The sequence below is a fragment of the Bactrocera tryoni genome, chromosome 1 (assembly GCF_016617805.1).
Source record: "Bactrocera tryoni isolate S06 chromosome 1, CSIRO_BtryS06_freeze2, whole genome shotgun sequence".
Taxonomy (NCBI): domain Eukaryota; kingdom Metazoa; phylum Arthropoda; class Insecta; order Diptera; family Tephritidae; genus Bactrocera; species Bactrocera tryoni.
This window is the reverse complement of record NC_052499.1, coordinates 24,850,391-24,873,781: the sequence shown is the minus strand read 5'-3', so window position 1 is coordinate 24,873,781 and position 23,391 is coordinate 24,850,391. Positions and strand designations below refer to the sequence as shown.

Here is a 23,391-nt window from a genome sequence, read left to right as displayed (position 1 = left end):
ACACAAATACGGTATTTGAAAAATATGTAAATGACGTATAATGAAATCTCGATTATCACTTTATCATGCGAGAGTGTAAAATGTTCGGTGACAACCGAACTTAGCCCTTCCTTACTTGTTTTAAATTTATTTTTTTTTCTTATATTATTTATGTTTTGTATTCTTAGAATATCAATAAAAAGCATGTAGAAAATGGATAGTAAAAATAATTTTTGATTTTTTTTTATGGCGACAAAAAAATACCTAAAATTCGGGCTTCTAAACCAGAATATTCAATTATCTTCGTATTCATTTTCTTCTATTCTCTTTCCGAGCGGGTGAAGATTACATATACATGTTAGTAAATAGAATATCGTTCTTATCATTGATATAAAAGCATATCGGGCTCAAGTTGGGCTCAAGTTGGGCATGGTAAATGTGAATTATCTGTGAATTAAGGACATTAATAATTAGTTATGAAACAATAGTTATTTTTAAATTATTAATGTTGTTTGCAAATAAGGAATAATTATAATGACCTGATGCTCATGAAATTTTAAAATGAACAACGTCTTCGCTTTGAATTTACCACCGATGATTGTGGCTTCGACTAAGTTCGGTGTCAATTTTTTAATTGTTAATCTGATTCCGTTGCATAACTATATATGGATAATATGGATGATAAAATTTTCAATTTTAGTGTGCGTGGCGGCATTCCTGATGCCTCCAATGAGTTTAAAAATTCAACTGGATATTGACAGCTTGTTCTTCGTCCATTACCGTGTCGACGATTTTTCTCAAGGCGTAACTCACGTTGATCAGCTGTTTCATTTGCTCTTTTTCTTTGACATTCTTTGATTTGGAGGTCTTTTTTTTAACAAGTACTTGCTTTTTGGGTGTCATTTTTTTATTACAATGATTCTGTGAAGAAACATGATTGGTGAAGAAAAATACAATTTTCCGTTGTAACAATCAATCGAAAAGGCATGAGTAAACGGATACATTAGCGGCGCTACAACTTACCTTGAATTCCTAAAAATCCTTAATTACGAGTATTTACTTTAATATACTTCAGCATACTTCAATATACTCAATTGTATTAAAATATGTATGTTTCATATTGACATATATGTATATCCACAACGCATGTGTCAACACAAATTTGGGTTATAAAACAATAGAATATCATCATAGTAAATAAAAACTGTATTTGACAGTTAAACAAAAGTGCTCCGATCGTCACCAAACTTTACAGGATTACTCGTCAAGTCAATTTAAAGATTTCCTGAAACTTTCATTGAAATTGGTATAGCCGTTTCGGAGCCTACCCGGAACATACAGACACACTTTCTTTTTATACCCTAAACAGGGTATATTAAGTTTGTCACGAAGTTTGTAACACCCAGAACGAATCGTCGGAGACCCTATAATGTATGTGTATATATAAATGATCAGTAAGTCGAGCTGAGTCGATTTAGCCATGTCCGTCTGTCTGTCCGTCAGTCTGTCTGTCTGTATATATACGAACTAGTCCCTCAGTTTTTAAGATATCGTTTTGAAATTTTGCAAACGTCATTTTCACTTCAAGAAGCTGCTCATTTGTCGGAACGGCCGATATCGGACCACTATAACATATAGCTGCCATACAAACTGAAGGATCGGTATCAAGTTCTTGTATGGACAACTTTTACATTTGACAAGATATAGTAGATATAGTATAGATAGTTACTAACAGAAATGCACCTGTAAAGGGTATTTAGCTTCGGTGCAACCGAAGTTAACGTTTTTTCTTGTTTTTATATATAGATGCTTGTATGTATGTAAAAGTGAAGCAAATTCTGATTACAGTTAAAATCGTCAAAATGTCTGCGGTTAAGCGTTTTATATGTTTTCCTGTAATCAACAAGGGATAATTGTTTTTTTTTTGGTACTTTATTATACAATTTGATAGGACAATCATTTGAAGTTTCTAAACTAAAGAAGATGTTGGACATTTGGATAGCGATAGCGTTTAATCGAATCCAAAGAATGGCAGCAACAGCCAGCTAGTAAGTGAGGCAAAAACGTGTGTTTTTATTTGGAAAATATCTGTTAGATATGAAATGAGTTTTGAGACATACTAGTCAATTCTCGGAAATCAAAATAAAAACCATTTTTATTTTAATTCAAATAATAGTTTTATTGATTCGTTTCAAAATTATTCACTTATTTCATTAATCATTCATTTAACTTAATTTGTGTATATGTCTCTTTAAATTTATAATATTTAGATATAATATTTAATAATAAAATACCTATGTATGTATGTATGTACACATGTATACGTGCATTTTTTATAAAGAATTCTTGCAATAATTTACTTTAAATTAATTTACAAACAAATTAGTAAATAAAATATGTAGAGTTTTGTATACATGTTACAGAAATAACAACAATGCAGACATACATACATATGTTCATACATACGTGCGTAAATACATATTTCCCTAACATTTATATAGTATAGTAGATGTAAATGTACACATTCTAAGCTACGCAATCACCTTTAACAATAATTGACATAGAAATTTCATTATTCATATATACAACTATGCATATCTATGTTTGTATGTGTAAAAGTTAAATTAAATAATGTTTCAAGCCTTAACTTTAATGGTAAAGCTGTTGCATATATGTATGTAGAGCTATGTATAATGTGATAAAATGTTTTTTTTTATGTACAAATGGGTGATAAGGAAAAATAATAATTTGTATGCATTTGAATGTACATACGTTGTGGTATTTATATTTTATAAATTTATATATTTAATGTGAAAGTGCGATAAAAAATGATTAGACGGTAAATGCTTGCATTTCCATAGAAATAACTGATTAATTCATTGTTTTCATCTTTACATAGTGCGTGCATTAGAGTGGCTCCCTGAAACTGTTATATGTTTGTATGTATTTTTTTTTGTTTTATATATTGCTATTTAACAATTTCTCATTTTGAGGCAATTTTCACTTTTTTATATATTTTTTATTCAAAATGCGCTTCATGCTTCGAAAATATATAACTAAAAAATTTATTTATTTAATTTTGCTAATTTTGCACAAAATTGAAAAGTTATTTAATAGAATTAGTTTTGTAAAGTATAAAATGAATTTTTAATAAATTTAAACAAAAATAGCCCAATTTGTGCAAAAGTGTGTATGTGATTATTTTAATATAAATATGTACATATGTACAAATATACATACGTATATACGTATGTATATAAATATTCAATATATAGAATATAAAATATATTCACAACTTATTAATTATATAAAAAAATAAAGCACTAGTAGATTAAAAAAATAAATATTGTTTAAAAAAATTGATTAATATTAATTTTGGCGCCAAACGGATTTATGTAACAATGCAGGCGCATACTGCTTGTGTATACATATGTAAGTGCCTAAAAAACATTTCGTCCCCTAAACTGCAAAAAAACGAAATTACATATATGTATGTATGTATGTACATATGTATCATAAAATTTTCAGCTTCCGCTGTCAGATATAACCAATATATAACCTTTTTATAACCAAAACTCAAATTTCGTTTCAATATGTGTGGTTTCTATTATATCGTTTTTCCTTCGTCTGTAAAGTTATGAAAATTGATGTTAGGTTATTTTGCATTTTAGTTGACGATATATTCATTTTGTATAAATTTCCAAGCACATGTGCATATGTATACTTTCATAAAATAATAATTTGTACAAATCCATAATGTGTTTGTTGATATTTGGAATAATTGTTTTAAATTAAATATTTTTAAGTATTCGCAATGCAATTGCAGTAAAAATTTTGGTAGATATACATATAGTACATACATACATATACATATATATGTACAAATGATATATATACATATATATGAAAGTAAAGAAAAATATTGAAAAAAATTACATTTCACTAAAATAATTCTAAATAGGTGCCAAAAGGCTATATTTTTCGTTTTGTATATAATAATAATAAAAATAATATATTATCTTATAGAATTTTCCATAAAAATAGACGAATTTCGCATTCGAAAGCAAGGCTTTAAATTTTGAATACTCAACATTTTGTAACATGCGCTTAACACATAGCCACAACCATGTACATGTAAGCAATGAAAAACGCTAGCCGCTAGGTTCCAAACTCTTATCGCGCTATGCTGCAGCGCATACACTTAACTTCGAATTCAAAATTACAAGCACGCCTTATCTGCTCAGCAAAATCATCACTGCCTTAGTCAGCCGGCCAGTTACGTCTGACCGATATTCACACTGTGGTACTGTTACTTGTACGCTGAGCGTCTGCCAAGGACACGGCCGCGCTGGCGCCGCTGAGAGTGCGACGCGGCAACGGTTTCGGCGGCAATTGTGGCTTGAGTTGGCGTTTTTGTGCAATAGGTTGATGTTGTTGCTGTTCTTGCAGTTGTTGCTGTTGCAACTGACGCCTTTCGACATCGCCAATCTTCTCACGCACTGTTTTCTCGCGCTCTTGATACTCCACATAGCCGGATTCGTCGCTGCACTCCGAGTCCGTGTCGTCGGCGTTACAGTCGGGTGGCGGTGGTGTTGCTGCCACCATTTGACGTTGCCGTTGACGGCGTACACGCGTTGTACTATTCATTAAAGCATTCGCAGGTTGTTCACTTATGGACTGTTGGGTGATTGGCTCATTCGGCGACTGGGGCGTAGAGCCGTCACTGCCTGTGCTCATCTTCAGTGTTATTGTGCTCGAACTGCTGAATGTGGTGGCGTCGCTGTTTTGACGACGCTGCAGACGCGCTTCGAGTCTTTGGTAGATTTCATCGGCTGTGATGGGTGATTCATTCGCGTCGGCCATGTTGAAAAAGTGTGCATCGTCGCTGTACTGCAATGCTGATTGTTGTTGCTGCAGCAGCTGTTTGTCGTGACGGTATTGTAATGATAGATCATCTTGGTTGGCCGTCACGGTGCTGGCCGTCTCACAGCCGCTCGATATGGAGCCTTCATCGCTATCGGCGCCACTGTGACGTTTACCGGTTGAGGAACCGTTGTGTCCATCCTGCAACGAGCTGCTGGTGGTGGCGTTCGAAGACGCGTTTGACGATATGGAAGATTGTGTTTGGTGACGGTATTGGAGCGGCGCCGAAGCATTCGTTTCCAAGCTGCTACCCTCGTCGCTGCTCAGCGAAATTTGTGCCATTTTGCGCATTGAGTTGCGGTGTAAAATATTTAAGATTCTCGACTGTCGAAAGTACATATCATCGGCGTCTAGATAATCCTCCTCACCATCGCTACAGACACCATTGCGTCGGAGGCCAACATGCGATTCCTCCTCCTCTATGTCGCCGTTCATTCCTTGCGCACAATCACTGGGCAGCAGATCACCCTCGGGATGTGCCATAGGATCATTATTGATGGTTGGCAGTAAGCTGAGCGGCTCCTCGTCATCCTTCAGCGCACACAAATCGCTGAGACTGCTGCTGGTGTTCTTGTGCAGTTGCATATCGAAGTAAGGCAAAAGTTCTGTTGCTAGCGATGTATTAGCATCGTAGTCATTGTATTTCAGCAACTTCTCAAAGTCATCCGAGTCATCGGAACCATAACTATTACGCTGCTCTTCGGTTAACCCAGTGGTTGGCGTAGTTTCTTTCTGTTGGCTGGCGCATTCTTTGGTTAATTGCTTGTCATGACAGCAAGTGTCTACTTTCATGTCTCCGGCTAAAATATGCTTAAGCTTTTGTGATTCATCGAAAGAAACGCCACATAATGGACGTGGTTTGCCTGTGCGTCTTATTGAGTGACCACGTCGACAGCGTCTGCGACCCAAAGTCATGGCAGGGTATAGTGAATCCTTTTGGCAACACGGCTTCATTTCGGGCTCATTAGTGTCCTCAGCATCCTCGCCCTCTTCCTCACCGATAGCCTCTTCGATGGCCATTAACTTCGGTGCGGACTTGGAACGCTCTAGCGGTGGTCGATAATTGTTACCACCGACACTGAGTAGTATTTTACGTCGGGGCAAACTGGGATTTTCATATGCTGCATTGGCCAGGCTGAGACGAGCGTTCTGCTTGAGAATTTTTTCACGTTTAAATTCGCGCAGTGCACGCTCCAGATTCTCCTGCAAGGAAGAAAAGAATTTAGTTTTTTTTTTAGAACGCTTATCTAATAGAAAGACAGTCTGATCGCACCTTCAATGTATTGCAAATATCTTGCACCACCTTCTCCTTGCTGCAGAGCACTGCGTGACAGCGCAGCTCATGTTTTAGTTTACGCCCCTCATGTCGATACACCCAACAGAAGATGCGCGGGTAGTTCTTTGGTGCACAACAATGCGTGATACGATTGGCCCAGTACTCGGTGAGTCCATGTTGACGTGTGGTGGCTTTAAGTCCACTGGCGCATACCTTAATGCGCATGATCATGTCGGGCTTGTTGTTTTGGGTATAGTTGCGCCACAGTGTGTTCAGTTGCTTTTCAACGCAACCCTCACCTAGTATGTCAGGGAATAAAATACATTTTAAGTAAATATTTATTCATTATTTTACAAAACCTTATTAGGAGGGTGAATTCATGTGTAGCAGTTCACGCAAATGGGAAAAGTTCTCTGAGCGCCATTCACTTGGGAGTGGCCAGAAACGATGCTTTTACATATGGCTCAAGCAACTCACGACTTCCGGTCTTATATCAAGTATCCTCTGCGTAGCCAAAGAACATCCGTTTGAAAGTGAGTTAAAGTGAGAAGGCGAACACTCACTCCCAGGGTCGTGCGCTAGGTTTGTGACCCGTGACGTAAAAAACGCCTCCAGTGAAAAGGAAACAACAGTCTCGGATGTGAGACCTTCCTTATGAAGGCGACCATGCAAACAGATGGGATAGATACATTGCCTTTGCAGACAAAAAAGAGAGAGGGCGAAATACTCTTGTATGGTAAAACCATCAGAGGTAATCTATGGACTGATGCCCAGAGCATACTAAAATTATGGAGAAACATTTCTAAAGACTGCTGAATGGCAGTAAAAGCGTAACGCCAGGGACTGACAGTAATGCCACATTGCTTAAACTTGTTGGCTACATATTCGGAACAACTATCTTAACTTCGTTAGCAATTGGTATGATTCTTATGAAAATTAAGTGCTAAGGTCAACATTCGGTACCACATTTTTTTTAACTTTGACTCACCTTTGGCCCAACCGGTTAGCACGTTGCCCAAATATGATACCTTATACTCAGGATCTGGCGTGCTTATGTCCACACTATGCAAACGTTTGCCCCACAGCCGTCCGAGGCTGCGCGACAGCGTACGCATCGTTTTGCTGCCCAATTCCGCGGCGGCCTCGTCCTCACCAGCCGCCACCGTGCTATGATCACAAAAGCGTTCCAAACCGCTAGAAGCGCGTTGCAGTTCATCGGCGGTATCTGCTTCTAACTCCAGCACATCGGTGAAGTCCATTGCTTGCTCTGCATCTTCTTCGTTATTGTGGTTATTTGAGGTAACATCAGCATCGTCTTTGGAATAGCGTTTGAAGCGATCCAAATAGGGACCGTTGGTGCGACGTCTGCCGCCATATGTATGGAATTTACCATCTAACGGTGTTTTACCTTTCTCTATGTTTAACTGGGGCTTTTCCAGCTTTTTGGCGTGCTGCTGATAGGTGTTGCCTAAAAGACGGACAATTGAAGAGCTCTTGACAAACGTACGCTGGCGGGGAGACGTGTTGTTGTTGGTAGCAGCATTTTTAGCTACCGTGTTTGTTATTGTTGTTGACGGAGTAGCCGTAGCTGTAGATTTTTCGTGCGCTGTGCTGGATTCGTTAGCATTAGAGTCCTTCTGTTTCAACGTCTTCTGGCTGATGCGCCGCCCGAGTGTGGAGAACAAGGAGAGGCGCTCTTTTGGTGAACTCTTTTTCTTTGGTTCTTCATTTGTGACAACTTTCTTTTTGTTCTTTGCCATTTCTTTATGTTGTTGTTGTTGTTGATATTGTAAATGTTCATTGGTTGACGTTTTCGAGTTCGTGAAAATTGTCGAAGTTGTATTCGAATTCGAATGCAATCCGTTGCTCATTGTTTTGTTGTCGAAAATGCTATTGTTGTTGTTGTTGTGCGCAGCGACAGCAATAAAATCGACCTCATCACGCGCTGGCAACATTTCATTGTTGCCATTGGAAACACTGTCCATGTTGCTGCTATGTTTTGTAGCCGCTGTTTTGACGTCCATCATGTTGTCGTCAATGCAGTTGTGTTTGTTGTTGTTGTGTGGTTGTTGTGGTTATCGGCTTTATTATTGGCAATTAGAACACCGGTATAGTATGAAGCGCAATGTTGTTGTTGTTACCACTTATTTGTTATTACTAATAACAAACAATGTTATTAATGCTATTCGCTATTAATTGATTGTTTTTTTGCTGTTGTTGTTGTTTTTGTTGTTTTTTGATGTTGTTGCTTTCTAATGTGTTTTCATTGCTTTCATTGTCGGGTTTGACGACTCAATCTTTACGATTTCCGATTTCGTTTCTAATTTGTTCACCATAAAAAATTGTAAATTGTTGTTGCTTTTTTAATATCAATCGTTTTCGCCTTCTTATATGGGTTTCTTTATTTTTCCACCGGCTATTCTTCCGACCATGCGTACAAATCACTTTTCTTTTCTATCATTTATATTTGGTTGTTGTTTTTTTGTCTGTCTGTTGTACGCATATTCATTGACCTGCAAAAGAAAATTAATCAATATTAATATGGTTGAATACAGCAATAAAAGCAAGATAAGATAACATATTTATATAGGCTCATATATTTATGTAAATATAAACGTTTCTGAAATTGTAGTATTCTATATTATTGTTTTAAGATAACTAGTACATAATTAAGTCCATATTTTATTACAATGAATAATAATAAAATTAGTTGCGATTTGAGAGAATCGCACTATTTTTAGATTATAGACTTGCTAGAGTAATATGCTTTTTAGACAGCTCCTTAATTGAGTTCAATAGTGCTCTTTTCAATGTAGATAATTATCTAATTAACTAAATTTGCAAGCTGTATGTACATATACTTAACGCCAGACTGTTTACGTCTAAACTCTCATCGCGATGCAAAGACAAATACAGTTCTGTCTACATATTCTAGTTGATTTTAAGAAAAACGTTTATTTTTAGCTTCTCCAAGGTTATGGAGCTTTACTTGAGCATCTCTTCAAAATGTCAGTACCGGAGATGATATATCAGGTCCATGAAACATGCGGTATGACGATTCTATGATCGTACGAATATTTTTGGTTTTCATCGTCAAATTTTATATATTTTATATGATTGTTTATTTACTAACTGATAGTCGTTTGCCTAATACATACTTTTAAACAGCGAAATGTACAATGCTTTTGTGGAGCGCATGCTAATAATGTTTTATTTTCATGGAATTTATGCTTACTGAACATACATAATTCCTCAAAATTTATGTAGTCCCCCTCAAAGTGATCTCCCTTGTCCCCAAAACATTGTGCCAACCGCTTTTCCAATCCTCGAAACAGTTAAAGTCAATTTCCGGAATAACCTTCAATGCGCGTAGCGTTTCACGTTTAATGTCTTCAATTGATTCAAAAAAGTTTCCCCGGTGTGGTCATGTGAACTTTCTGAATAGCCAGAAGTTACAAGAAGGTAAATCAGGTGAATGCGGTGGTTGCAGCCCGATATTGGTGGAAAATTTAACGAAAAACTCACGAAGAATCAATGCAGTATGCGACGGTGCATTATCGCATAACCCTCACATAGTACTCTTTGTTGATAGTTTGGCCGGTCGAAAGGAATTCGGAGTGCACCACACCTTGATAATCGAATAAAGCTGTCAACATAACCTTAATTTTTTACCTGATTTGACGTGTTTTTTCAGCTTCGGATCACCTTTGACACGATATTCACCCGATTTATCGTTTGATTCTGAGTCGTGAGTATAGATCCAAGACTCATGACCGGTAATAATACATTTCATGACATTCTGGTAGTCGGACAGTATTATTTCACAGACGTTAACGCTAAGCTGTTTTTCGAAAAAAATTTGTGACTATGGAACCAATCGTGCTTTCTTTTTCCTTAGTCCTAAATATTCTTTTAAAATGGTTGCTTTCTTTTTTCTTAGTGGTAAATGATCTTTCAAAATGGTTGTCACTGATCCTTTCGATTTACCAACGATGCCAGAAATTTGATTCCGCACAAAAAATTTAATGGCACTTCTTTATTGAATGATTTCACTTATCACAAATATCGCCGAATGCACTTTACTTTAGAGAGACAAACGTAGACTAAAAACCAATGATTATTTTGAAGTGACTTTTGACACGATGCACATGACAAATAATTTTTCATTAAACAGATGATACTCACTTATTCGTATCGTATTTTCTTATTTTGATTTTCAGTGATTTTTTCGAACACAAGAGATTGACAAGAAGTACTGGACGAAGAAGAAAGATTCGCCTTTAATTAATTACCATTCTGGAATATAACTGACGCTATTGCAGAATGTTGCTCAGAAAATAATATATATCTGTAACTGGTTTATTTGAAAGCCCGCAAGAACTGGACAATAATCGATTCAATATCAAAATACTTGTAAACAAGCATTTTCGAAGCATTTCATATTTTAAGAATTTCTGACATATTGTTGTAATTGGTATACAGTTGCATATACTCGTATTATTAGTGAAAGCAATTTAAGTTTTTACAGCGATATTATCTAGGTTTTATAGGGTAATAAAAATGTTTGTACGTCACGTATGAATTAATCATAAAGAGTTGAGCAATTTTACAATTAACTTGAATACATAAGATGAATCCTATGAATTCAATAAAACGATAAGATAGATTTAGGTATTAATATGCTAACCAAGGCGCATATCTTTGATAAGCAACTGCCGACCTTTGAGGGGAAGAATGAGAGTTCTATAAATACACGCCTGATTCAAAGAGTAATTAAATCATAAAGCTGAATTATTAAGGTAATGTTAATATCGTATGATTCATATATGCTTATCTTGGTGAGCTATGGCCTTTTCGGCATTTTAATATGAAATGGTTCTTTTGAATTCCATCAGCATTATAGATATACATAGCTTATTGTCGAACAAAATTAATTCCATTCTGTGTTGATTTATGCAAATTTCTGTCCCAAATATTCCAACTATGTATTTATTTTCATGTTGCATTTACTTATAGAACCCGGAAGAAAAAGTTTCAATCACTTCTAAAAATTTGTGTCTTGATTTAAGTGACAATCAACCCAAACGTTAGTTTTTTCTAGTGTATTGGTATTACTGTCGAGGCTCCATTAACCGATCTTTTTATATATTTAAGGTTCGCATTTGATACAAGTTGCAAAATTAATTTATTATGGTTTCGATCTAATAGTAATAGTAATAGTAAAAAAAAGTGTGAAAAAAGCGCAGGCGAAATTTAAGAGCTTCTATTGATCGTTTTCTCTAAATGTTTGCAGCTAATCACAGAAAGAGAAGTGGTCGTCTTCGCGTAATTAGATCCCATTCAGCCATAAAAATAGTTCGCGAACGCTTTCGCTAAATTTGACTTAGAAAACAGATAATCATGTCAAGTGAAATTCATATATCGACCAGATCAATGTCAAGACTAATTCGAGATGATTTCCACATGACATCCTGCCGTCGGTCAATTGGGTCAACTGGGCATCTTGTGGCGACGCGCTTGAAGTAAATTAGTATAAATTTCTTCAGTGGCGCGCGGCCAAAGGCCATGATAGTATCCTTTTTCAGATGAAATCATTTTTTCAGTAGACATTTTTAATAGACAAAAGAGACCAATGATGGAAAAAATGTTATTCCAACCATTCAACGTTTTCACCGTTCAGCTGTTATAATGGTTTGGTCAACTGTAAAGTTGTTACATCTCTATACTTCTTTGGGGAAGGGGTTCAAATTGGGGTAAAAGTGTAGCAGCAGTGTGTTTTTAGAAGACATGATAAAGCAATCAAGCAATAATCTATTCAATGGAGAGCATTGGATCGTCTAACAAGATTCTGTCCCATCACATAAAACAAAAACCACCCAGCAGTGGCTTAAGAGCAATGTTCTTGGGTTTAAAGCTGCAGATGATTTCAATCCATTAGACTACAGTTTATGGTCTGAGTTAAAGAATATGTCCTTTCGAATATCACATAGAAATTTGGAGAGTCAAAAAATCTTTGTCAAAATCAAAAGAAACTGTGCGTGTTTGTTGTTATTGATCAATGTCCGAATCGTATGAGGTTTTGTCGAATAAAACCTTGAATATCGCCCATTTAAAATATGCATTATTAAATAAAATTAACTTTATAAAAAAAATGTATTATAGCTTTACTTTTAAATAGTCTGAATTTGTAACAGAAGCTATGGCATACTAAGTACAGAATATATGACATGGAAAATTACTTCTAAATCAGTATCTCTTTCCGGTAATATGATACTTAACAATAAAAGACTACACTAGGACTGCACTTATTGTATTTCTCAAGAGGGTTGCAAAACAAACACGAAATAAATTGTTGAGATCTTTATCTATCTTGACCAGTTACATATTTAGAAATTAAGTAATTTAAGATAACAAACACAGAAGAGCTTCTAGGATTGATAGTGGCTTTGCAACAATCACAATGGGAATTACGTTTTACATTGTTTTTATGGCCGGTGAAGTGACAATCGCTTTTTCAGAATTTTTTCACCTATCTCACTATTTTCTACCACATTCGTTGATATTACAACAGATCTCGTATACTTATTCATCTTCAGTGGAACATAGATTACAATTTTTCCCGGGCCCGTATTTTTCAGGAGCGCTGGATGATCTAAACACATTCTTTTGTAGTTTTTTTCGCCAACAATTCACTAGCATCATTCCGGTGCCCCGGTTTCCACGCCCCTGCCCATATTTTTTAAAAGACAATCGCAATCATAATTTCAAAAGTATTAGGGAGCCACTTGCTTGGTTCTCACAGTGTGAATGACTAAAAAGCACTTAAAATTTTCTGAAGTCAAAATTGAAATTAAAAATTCGTTAATAAACGTTACTTCACATGACTGCGATCACTTTTCAATATTCATTAGATTGACAAGCCGATAGGCTTCTTTCTACTTAGCACGTCTAACATAACTCGAGTTGTACTTAGATAGCGAGTAAACTAAATACGTAATAATATAATTAAAATTAACACAATTAGTTTAATTATAGCATTTGGATTTATGTAAATAAGTTTTTCATGATATAAACGTCGTACCTTTTTTTAGCAAAATTTGCAGTTTATTTTTAAACTCACGTTCTGACGATTTAAATATGTACATACATATACATATACTAAATAAAAAAACTATTTCTAGCGACTTTCACGTTTCATCTCAAATCAGTATTTACACTTTTGGATTAGCACACAGCACACGAGTAGTTAATGCAAAACCGTTAAACAATATTTTAAATATTTGCAAAACGCTCAAGCGCATTTAAAAAATTACGGCATTTTTTAATAAAAAGAAATCACTCGAATTGCGAACAAATGACAGCATTCAATGATATATTTAAAACTTTCGTTCGTTTTTAGTTTCTTTAATTATTTTCCCGAAACTTTTTTTTTTTGCTTTGCTGCTTTGCGTAAAAATTCAATTTGCAAATATCCCGTTACACAGTTACGCTCGCCCATCGACGCGTCGGCTTGCGAGGAAAGTGAATGACTAAAATGGCTAATAAGCCGCCAGTGAGCACTCGTTCGTTGAGCACAATACTGGAGTAATTCGCTTATTTTCATTTTTCGCATGTGCTTTTTTTGCATAAATAAATACGAAGGTACGCAACTACATACGGACGCGAAGGCATTTATTTGATTGTGTAGGCACCACTTATTTATGCATGCATGTATGCAGGTGTGTGTGTGTGTGTGACGCGATTTAAGTGTGTTAAATGTGATAAATCGCTCAACTACACGACGATATCAACAGCTGTACTTATATGTATGGGCGCAACTGTATTGTAGAAAATAAACAAAGCACTTGCCATTGCAATTATTTTTTGGTGCGAAGATTTTGATAAGATAATATATATGAATGTTTGTATGTTTAAATATACATATATATATTTATTCAGCATTTAATAGAGGTTGAATGAAAGAGAGTTTGATTGATGGAACTTATGCGGTTCCGATTTGTTAAGATGGTGTTAATTGAATTGCTGATGGATTTTGGCGTTTTGATATAGAAAATTTGGATTGCAAATTATACAGAATTTCTGATATTTTAATTGGTTAAGATATTGAAAGTATATACATTGGGAAAGAAAACAAGAAAAAACGTTAACTTTGGCTGCACCGAAGCTAATATACCCTTCACAGGTGCATTTCTTTTAGTAACTATGTGTTCAGTTTATATGGAAGCTATGTGCTATAGTAATCCGATCTAAACAATTTTGATTTTCGTGAAGATACCACGTCAAATGCAAAAGTTTTCCATACAAACCCTTGATTCCGATCGTTCGGTTTGTATGGCAACTATATGCTATAGTCAGCCGATCTGAACAATTTCATCCGATATTACATTATTTCTATGAACAATAACTCATACCAAATTTCGTGAAGATTTCCCATGCAAACATTTGATTCCGATCATTCAGTTTGTATGGCAGCTATATGTTATAGGTAACCGATTTGCACAATTTCTTCGGAGATTACATTGTTGCTTTAGAAAATAATCTATATCAAATTTGGTGAAGATACATTCTCAAATGTGAAAGTTTTCCATACAAGAACTTGATTCCGATCGTTCAGTTTGTATGGCAGCTATATGTTATAGTGGTCCGATATCGGCAGTTCCGAAAAATGAGCAGCTTCTTGAAGAGAAAATGACGTTTGCAAAATTTCAAAACGATATCTTAAAAACTGAGGGACTAGTTCGTATATATACAGACAGACGGACGGACAGACAGACAGACGGACGGACGGGCTAAATCGACTCAGCTCAACATACAGATCATTTATATATATACTTTATAGGGTCCCCGACGCTTCCTTCTGGGTGTTACAAACTTCGTGACAAACTTAATATACCCTGTTCAGGGCATAAAAATGTGCTTTGTGAGACATCAGCTTATACATCTTTATTTATTAGGATTTCATTTATACCGTAACCTCTTTTACATTGTGACAAAACAACATCCGGAAATTGTAATGTAAATGAGTTAAAGTCTTCTAAATTGTAACAGCTTAGTTCAAGCAGCTCCAACAGTTTACCTTTAAATGTGTTTTTTTTTTCAAAACTAGATTTTGCAAAAACAAAAGATAAAAGATCCAATTACATTAAAATTTCTGCGTGTTCCGTATATACATACAAGTTTTTTGACAAGGAATCCCCAATAATATTTAATTTACAATGTTAAAACTTTGAAAAAATTGATAAAGTAATTTGTTTTTTTGGGGTGCTCCTTAGCGGCGATTCCGTTAATATTCGTGTTCCGATATTATTCATAACTTTTATAACATGACAGGTCGTTTTTAAAAATGCTTTTAGGCAAGGTATGAATATTTATTTTTATTATATATGTACATTACATCATTTAATGCGTAGTCTATTCTAAATTAAAATTTATTACGATCCAAATAACTTAATTATTCATAACATTTCCCCTCATTTGCATTGTAAACATTTCTGAGATTCGCATATTCAAGCACTTACTTGTATGTATTTTATTTGTAACATATACTCGAATATTTTACGGTTTTCGTACATACATATACATATATGTATATGTAAAATGTTGCAGTATATAAAAAATATGTAGTATAAATGAACTGGATTTTCAAAAATCTTTATATTAGGTATATAGGGGATAAAGGAAGTATTGACCCGATTCAAACCAGTTTTGAGAAAAGAAACATTTTATCCGAGTTTCAGTAATATATCTCACAGATAGACCGATATTTTCGGCAAAAAGTCAACCATACGCACTGGGGTCCACTTATTCGAAATATGAGGACTTAAACAGTTGTGATACGATTTTGGCAATTTTTAGGCTCGATAGCGCCTCAAAGGCGCTATTTGTGCAAAGTTTTATCCGAACATCTTCATTGGTGCTTATTTTGTGTACTGCAAAGGTAAAAAATCATATGGAATTTAAAATTGTGCTATATGGGAAGTAGGCGTGGTTGCAGTCCGGCTATTTTCGCAGTGTGGGATCGGCAGGATAATGTTATGCACCAAATTTGGTTGAAATTGGTCGAGTAGGTCGGAAGAATGCCCTTCTTTTAATTTTGACCCCGACTCTTATAAAGCCCGCTTGTATCATTCTAGGTGTAAAAATTTAATGTCTCTGGCGTATTTATTTTTTGATTTATTGGGTTTTTAGTAGTTTTTAAGAAAACCGTTATATGTGGGAGGGTCAAGTTATAACGCGATCTTCCATATTTTTCCAGTCGGTATTGGTTGTTATAGGATTTGTCCATAGCGAGTTTCGTTATTGTGGTTTTAGTGGTTTATTAGATACTTACATTAAACATATCAGACGGCGTGACTGCGCCTCTTTAGGTGCCACTTGCTACTGCATTCCCTTGTGCCAAATTACAGTTTCATATCTTAATTGACAGGATTAATGACGTTTTGTGGGCATCACAGACAGACGAAAGGACAGACAGGCAGTCACTCGAAATTCAACTTGTCTCATAATCCGGATCATTATATATGTATATACAACTCTTATATATAACTCCATATCTATCACAATTAAAAATATTAAACTCTGTAGCCACATGTTGCCGGAGTATAAAAATCTTAGCAAAAATACCAATTAAGCAATAAAATCCCTTAACAATGTGTGATCTTAAAAGCTCATACAGAATGTGTTGAAGGTTAAGTTTTTGCGGTCCAAAAAAAGGTAAAGAAATATACGTCATTAACTGGATAATGTTTGCTCACTTTGTTGTTTTTAAAATTATAAAAATTCTCATTTTAATTATAAGCAATAATGCAATTAAATCGAGTGTACATTGCTAACATGCATACATATGTGTAATAATAATATGTATGAATAGAGTACTTATACGGCTATAGATATACATACATATGTATATGAGTTCATATTGCGTAAAGCAAACTCATTTTATCTTTATACATTCATAAATATTTTGCAAACGTTTATTGCTGGCATCGTGAGTGGGACGCGTGTGTTCTGGAATAAAAAATTTTACCAACCGCAAAGTTTGCTTAAAATCCTGAAGATTTGTGCAAATTTATGTCTGTATCCATATAAAAAACTTTAGAGACATGCTTTAATCGGTTGGCATGTGACCAAAAATATTTGTGGGGTTTTCACATTCATCAAACGCATGTAGAATTATACATACATATGTATATATTTTTAGATGTTTGTTTAAGTAGTAGAACATTGGTAAAAATATTTATATAGATTTCGCTATTTTACTGTGTATGATTTGACTTACATAATAATCAAAATCAAAAAGTATGTATTCCATAACAGAGTTCCAACATACGTTGAAAAAATGTTGCATTGGACGCAGGAAAACTCAACCGTGGTTGGTGTAATGTAATAAGTATTTACGGCGGAGTCAACTTTTGTATTGAGACGAGTTTGGCTAAAAGCTTCCCAAAAAAGGTGCTGGTTTACCGAAGTTGCCCTGCTAATGGCTTTGAGTTTTTGAAGTGTTCCACAGAAAACCTCAACGCCGTTAGAATAATAAAAATTTATTGAAAGTGTTTACTGAAGTCAGCTGAAATGCTTTATGGCTTATTATAGATTGATCATAACAGACAACTGACACCAGACGCCAATCCAATAGAGAATATTTGGGCCTTATTGAAAGAAAACACGTAACGTGAACGAAAAGACTTCATTCAGCTAATCCAGCATACCTGGAGATCGCTTTCCGTGAAATACAAGTATATAGACAATTGAGGAGCAAGTTGCTTTAAAGTTGTCAGGCTATTCAAGACAACGCGAGAGATGATCTCTATAATTAAAAAATTTTTTCCATCAAACCATGTAATTAAATAAATTATGTATATTGGACGGCCGAAGATTGTCAAAATGTACTAAATTTACGACACTTACATATGTGCTAATTAAATTTGTGCTTTCGAACATTTATTTTTCACATCTAATTATTTTATAATGCTCCGATCCCGGAATTCCGGATTGCATGACTTAATGCATAAACAATTAATTCTGTTTTTGTATTTATTATTATATCTAATCTTCAATTAATCAGTGCAAAATTTGATAATCTCGATGTGAGTACCAATTAATCACAACAAAAAAAGCTTGTTCACATGACTTTCATTTAAAAAAAAATAAGTAAAATGCTTTAAAGTACTTAGATAAGTAAATATAATGAAGATCTTGATTAATTAATAATGTTTTAGTTTGTTTATAAATGAAGTATATAATAATTGGCAAATATTTCTGTCATTCAAATTGATAACAAGCACCTTACAAATGTGATTTTTTGATTTTCAATTCACGAACCTGACGTTTTTCGAAGGTTAAACAACATTAAGAAATTCAAGCATGCAAAACAACATGTAACATTACCACGGAAAAATTGAGGAAGTAGACGCGTTGATATTCAACAACTGAGTACATGTATAATATAGAATCAATTTTTACAAAAAAAACATAACAATACAAGCTGACAAATAAATATGTACATAGCTCCGCTTAATCCTTACGAACAAAACCAAGTGTTCGGAATCACACAAATCATACAGTGCACCATAAACATGTGGGAACAGAAACAAGTCCATGGCAAACGTTCATACATTGTTGAAAATTAGAATATAAATAAACCACATTCATACATTCGGTTAAATAAGGAGAATTGCAAACAGAAACATAGAATTTTAAAAGGGCTATTCAGGATCAATGATAGGGAAAAGAAACAATTGTAAATTCACTATAAACAAGAAAAAACGTTAACTTCGGCTGCACCGAAGCTAATATACCCTTCACAGGTGCATTTCTTTTAGTAACTATGCGTTTAGTATGTATGGAAGCTATAACTGAACAATTTTTTCGGAGATTACCTTAAGCAGTAATCCACGTCAAATTTCGTGAAGATACCACGTCAAATGCAAAAGTTTTCCATACGAGCCCTTGATTCCGATCGTTCGGTTTGTATGGCAGCTACATGCTATAGTGAGCCGATCTGAACAATTTCATCCGATATTACATTATTTCTATGAGCAATAACTCAGACCAAATTTCGTGAATATATCTTGTCAAATGGGAGAGTTTTCCATACAAGCCCTTGATTCCGATCGTTCGATTTGTATGGTAGCTATATGCTACAGTTAACCGCTCTGAACAATTTCTTCGAAAATTACATTGTTGCCTTAGAAAATACATAGTCTGTACCAAATTTTGTGAATATATCTTGTCAAATGTGAAAGTTTTCCATACAAGAACTTGATTCCGATTTGTATGGTAGCTATATGTTATAGTGGTCCGATATCGGCAGTTCCGACAAATGAGCAGCTTCTTGAAGAGAAAATGACGTTTGCAAAACTTCAAAACGATATCTCAAAAACTGAGGGACTCGCTCGATATACTGATCATTTATATACATATATACTTTATAGGGTCTCCGACGCTTCCTTCTGGGTGTCACAAACTTCGTGACAAACCTGTTCAGGGTATAAAAATCCAAACGATGTACCAAACAAAATTGGTAAATAGAACATACACACGGAAACCTTGAACCATGCAATATTAGTATGTATGTATAATACTTGAAGGAACACAATACCTAGAATGTCACGAAATTTTAGCTACATTTACATATACATATATAAATAAATAGAAAATATTTAACCGAGAACATATATATATATATATATTCAGCACAAACAATACTTGAAAAGCAAAACTTCAAACTATACTGGGATAAAAATATACTACATACATATACAGGCATAAAAATAGCGTGAAATGCACTAGATGTAACATTAATTAACAAGAAACTATACAATTTATTGAAATAATGACAGTAATATGCACAGCAGGTAGGTAGAAAAAAAGAAGAAAAATACACCGAACTCACCCAAGAAATTAAAAGGCTGCGTAGCAATAGTGATAATAATAATACTATAATATTTATTCCATATTTTAATTTTTAGCTTTCAGCTTTTTAAATATTTTAAGATTCAGCAAGCTTATTTTTTTGCTGAAAAAATCTTTGTCTGTCCGCTGTATACATATGCACGAAATATTTACGATTATTATAAAAATTAAAAATAAATAAATATTATATTATAGATTTAGAGTTTTTAATTTGTAGCTTTCTTCATTATGTACTCTAATAATAAGTGCCATTATCTTATCATTCCTACATCTCAGTGTCACTTTAATTAAATATTTTTACAGCCCTTTATCATTAATGCTAAAAGTGTGGGCAAGTTATTAAAGTATAATCCAGACAGTTTTTTTGCAGTTCATATAATATAACGGTAAATTAATACTACTTCGAGGCAATCATATTTATGTGTTTATGTTGCTTACACGCAAATAACCTTTCGTGCGATTACGCATACTCGCCAAGTAGTCAGACATGACCTTTATGTAAGTACTGAGCTGAGGCGCAGCACAAATAACGGTGTAAAACAAAACGGTGCAAAGCAAAGAGAAATGAGTTTAATTTTGAGCGCCAGCTTGTCTTCCTTATGCGGCACATTAAATTGAAGGCAATAATTCTCGATAAAATTGCGGGGAAATCAGTTGACTGTTTGGCTTGATTTTGGAAGTGACGAAGTACGCAAGACACACGACTTTGTTATCAGCATTTTATGATGCTCTTTTGTTTTAATGATATGTCATAAAGTGGCATTGTTACGCGATTTGTGTTTTGTAGAAGTACATAATATATTCTCCTAGATATAGTCAAGTGTTTGCGCACATTTGATTGACAGCAGTAGATTTTTGTGATTTACGTAGAAAATTTTTTTTCGAAATACCACCTATACTTAATAAAATTAAATAAATATATTTATCATAAATGAGTGATGCAGAAAAATATTGCTTTGTATTTGTCTACATCACACCATGAGTGTGAAGTCATACGTGCAAACACAGAACTGCCATCAAATGTAATGTTGCACATTCGAGTTCAAGGGAATCGATTGCGGTTTTAGTAAAGCTCTTTGTGATAAATTGAATGACTTATTTTCCGCAGAAATGGATTAATATTAATAGAACTTTGATATATTTCATACGAACCTATTTATCTTACTGCTAATAAGTTTTAATTTCCAATATTTACTTCAACAAAGTTCAAATAAATTAAACTCTCAGCGACCGATCGTGGCCTCCTAGTTGTCGCAAAGACCTTATGAGCAAAAGCAAGCAAAAGTTTTCTGCATCGTTTCAGATGTTGCTTTCAGAAACATATTAACAAAACAAGCCAAATTTTATTATCAGACGTCTACTATTTGCCCCTTGTAAGATATTATTATTTGGCAGTATCTATCTCATTAGCCTTTCCAGATCTTCGAGATGAACAAATCCATTTCGAGGTCCCCTGCTGTTTTAAAGAAAAAACACGGAAGCTTCAAATTAAATGAAGAAGGTTTATTAACACTCAAAAGAATATTCTTTTTCATTTATTTTTTGAAGATTATCTCTTCCAAATATTGGCCGCGGCTACGTCTCAGATAGTTCATCCGTTGAGTCCAATTTTCGTTTACTTGTTCGAGCATTTTTACGGGAAACTAGCGAATGACACGCGTGATATTTTGCTCCAAGACCTGAATCGAATCGGGATTGTTCACATAAGCTTTAGACTTTACACATCTCTACAGGAAAAAGTCTAACGGTGTGATATCATACGATCTTGGTGAACAATCGAGCAGCCCAAAATATGAAATTATCTGCTCATCGAAGTGTTCTCTGATGAAATCCATTTACTGACGCAATGTTTGGGAAGTGACACCGTCTTGTTGAAACCAAATGTCACGAGCTTGAACTTCAGGTATCAAATAGTTGGTTATCATGGTGCCATAACTGTTGCTATTGACGTTTACGTTCTCACCGGTATCAGTTTTGAAGTAATATAGACCGATGATTCCACCGCACTGCGGCAAACAGACCACACCAAACTATTGTTTTTTCTGGATGAAATGGGGGCTCCTGAATCTCTTCAGGTAGGACAGGTAGGCGGTATTTGAAAATGGGAAGGAAGAAATTGTGGATGGTTTAAGTGGACGGTCTAAAGAAAAAGAAATTGGTGCAATGCCAAAAGGCTTGAGTTTGATCTTATCTGTTCCAGGTAATTTTTGCTGTTCGTAGACCTGTTGAAAATGCTTGATCAAAAGAAATTAGGGACAATGAAGAGCTAATCGCTATGAACTTTGATGTAGTATGCCAGCGAATTAGTCCAAGATTAAGAGCCTAACGAGCAAAATACAACTTGCACAATATTATTTGCTAATTCGATAGCAATTTTCAATAAATATAGCATTAATACAAAAGACGAAAATATATATATAGTATAGTATATGCATAGCATATGCACTCTGACAACATCTATATAAATAAATTCAAGATTAGCATATTGGTAATACCACAAGATCAACAATTCGCGACGGCACGAGACTGAATTTTATGCGCATTTATTCTGATAAACGACGTCGTATGTGCCTTCTGGTAGTGGTGTATTGACTCCTTGGACATGCGTGTGTATGTTTGATGCAGCAGCTGCACAACTCAACTCATTTGCTTATAAAACAACTAAATAAATCATAATCAAAAGTGAAATCCAACGCTTACATTTGTTTGCAATAATATTTTCTTGCAGCTTAGCACCCCATCGAGCAAACACTAACTGCCCATAAACATTCAACTTGTAAGCACTTGAGTATAAGCGATTAGAACGCGCCAATATATGAGCAATTAAAATGCAAGACGACGTCAATCAGTTGTATGTCACCGATAGGAAGAACGTGCCAAACGAATACATGCATTTATATACTTATATATACACATATATGGTATGTATCTGTGCGCATGTGTGCATTCCGATATCAGAACGGATTTTGTGGCTCGAATCATGACCGCATGCGATCGCACGTGATATTGAGTCATTGCCGACGCGCGGAAAGCAGCAAAGGAGGAAATATGCAGCACGTACTTGCACTGCGGAAGTTAAGGCCTTTGTGCTAAGGACTTTGAGCTTTTGAAATTGGGCGTGCGCATACATTTTTTTGGGCTTATTCACATTTTTATGAATTTTTTTTAAAGCATAGCTTATTTATGGCCGTGATCAGCGTGTCCGTGCTACGTGCGTGCGACTAACTGAAAGCTTATACATTTCTGCATACCCTTCTACATTCTTTTGTCGTAAAGTTTATGCTTTCTTAGGAATTACT

At 34.8% G+C, this 23,391-nt stretch overlaps 1 protein-coding gene across 7 annotated transcripts in view; it reads right to left on the bottom strand.

Annotated features, from left to right (window-relative positions):
• Nucleotides 1-3,914: 3,914 nt before the first annotated feature.
• LOC120772612 overlaps nucleotides 3,915-23,391 on the bottom strand; it is a 133,179-nt gene continuing 113,702 nt past the window's right edge. For 6 of the 7 annotated variants that reach the window (XM_040101338.1, XM_040101370.1, XM_040101330.1 and 3 more), the window contains 3 exons: nucleotides 7,167-8,691; nucleotides 6,176-6,477; nucleotides 3,915-6,105 (listed from right to left, as the gene is read on the bottom strand). In XM_040101338.1, the coding sequence (XP_039957272.1) occupies nucleotides 4,273-6,105; nucleotides 6,176-6,477; nucleotides 7,167-8,205 (3,174 nt within the window). In that variant the 5' untranslated portion in view covers nucleotides 8,206-8,691 and the 3' untranslated portion in view covers nucleotides 3,915-4,272. Of the gene's footprint in view, nucleotides 6,106-6,175; nucleotides 6,478-7,166; nucleotides 8,692-13,259; nucleotides 13,278-23,391 lie in introns of those variants that run through there. The other variant, XM_040101378.1, reaches the window with a different exon arrangement.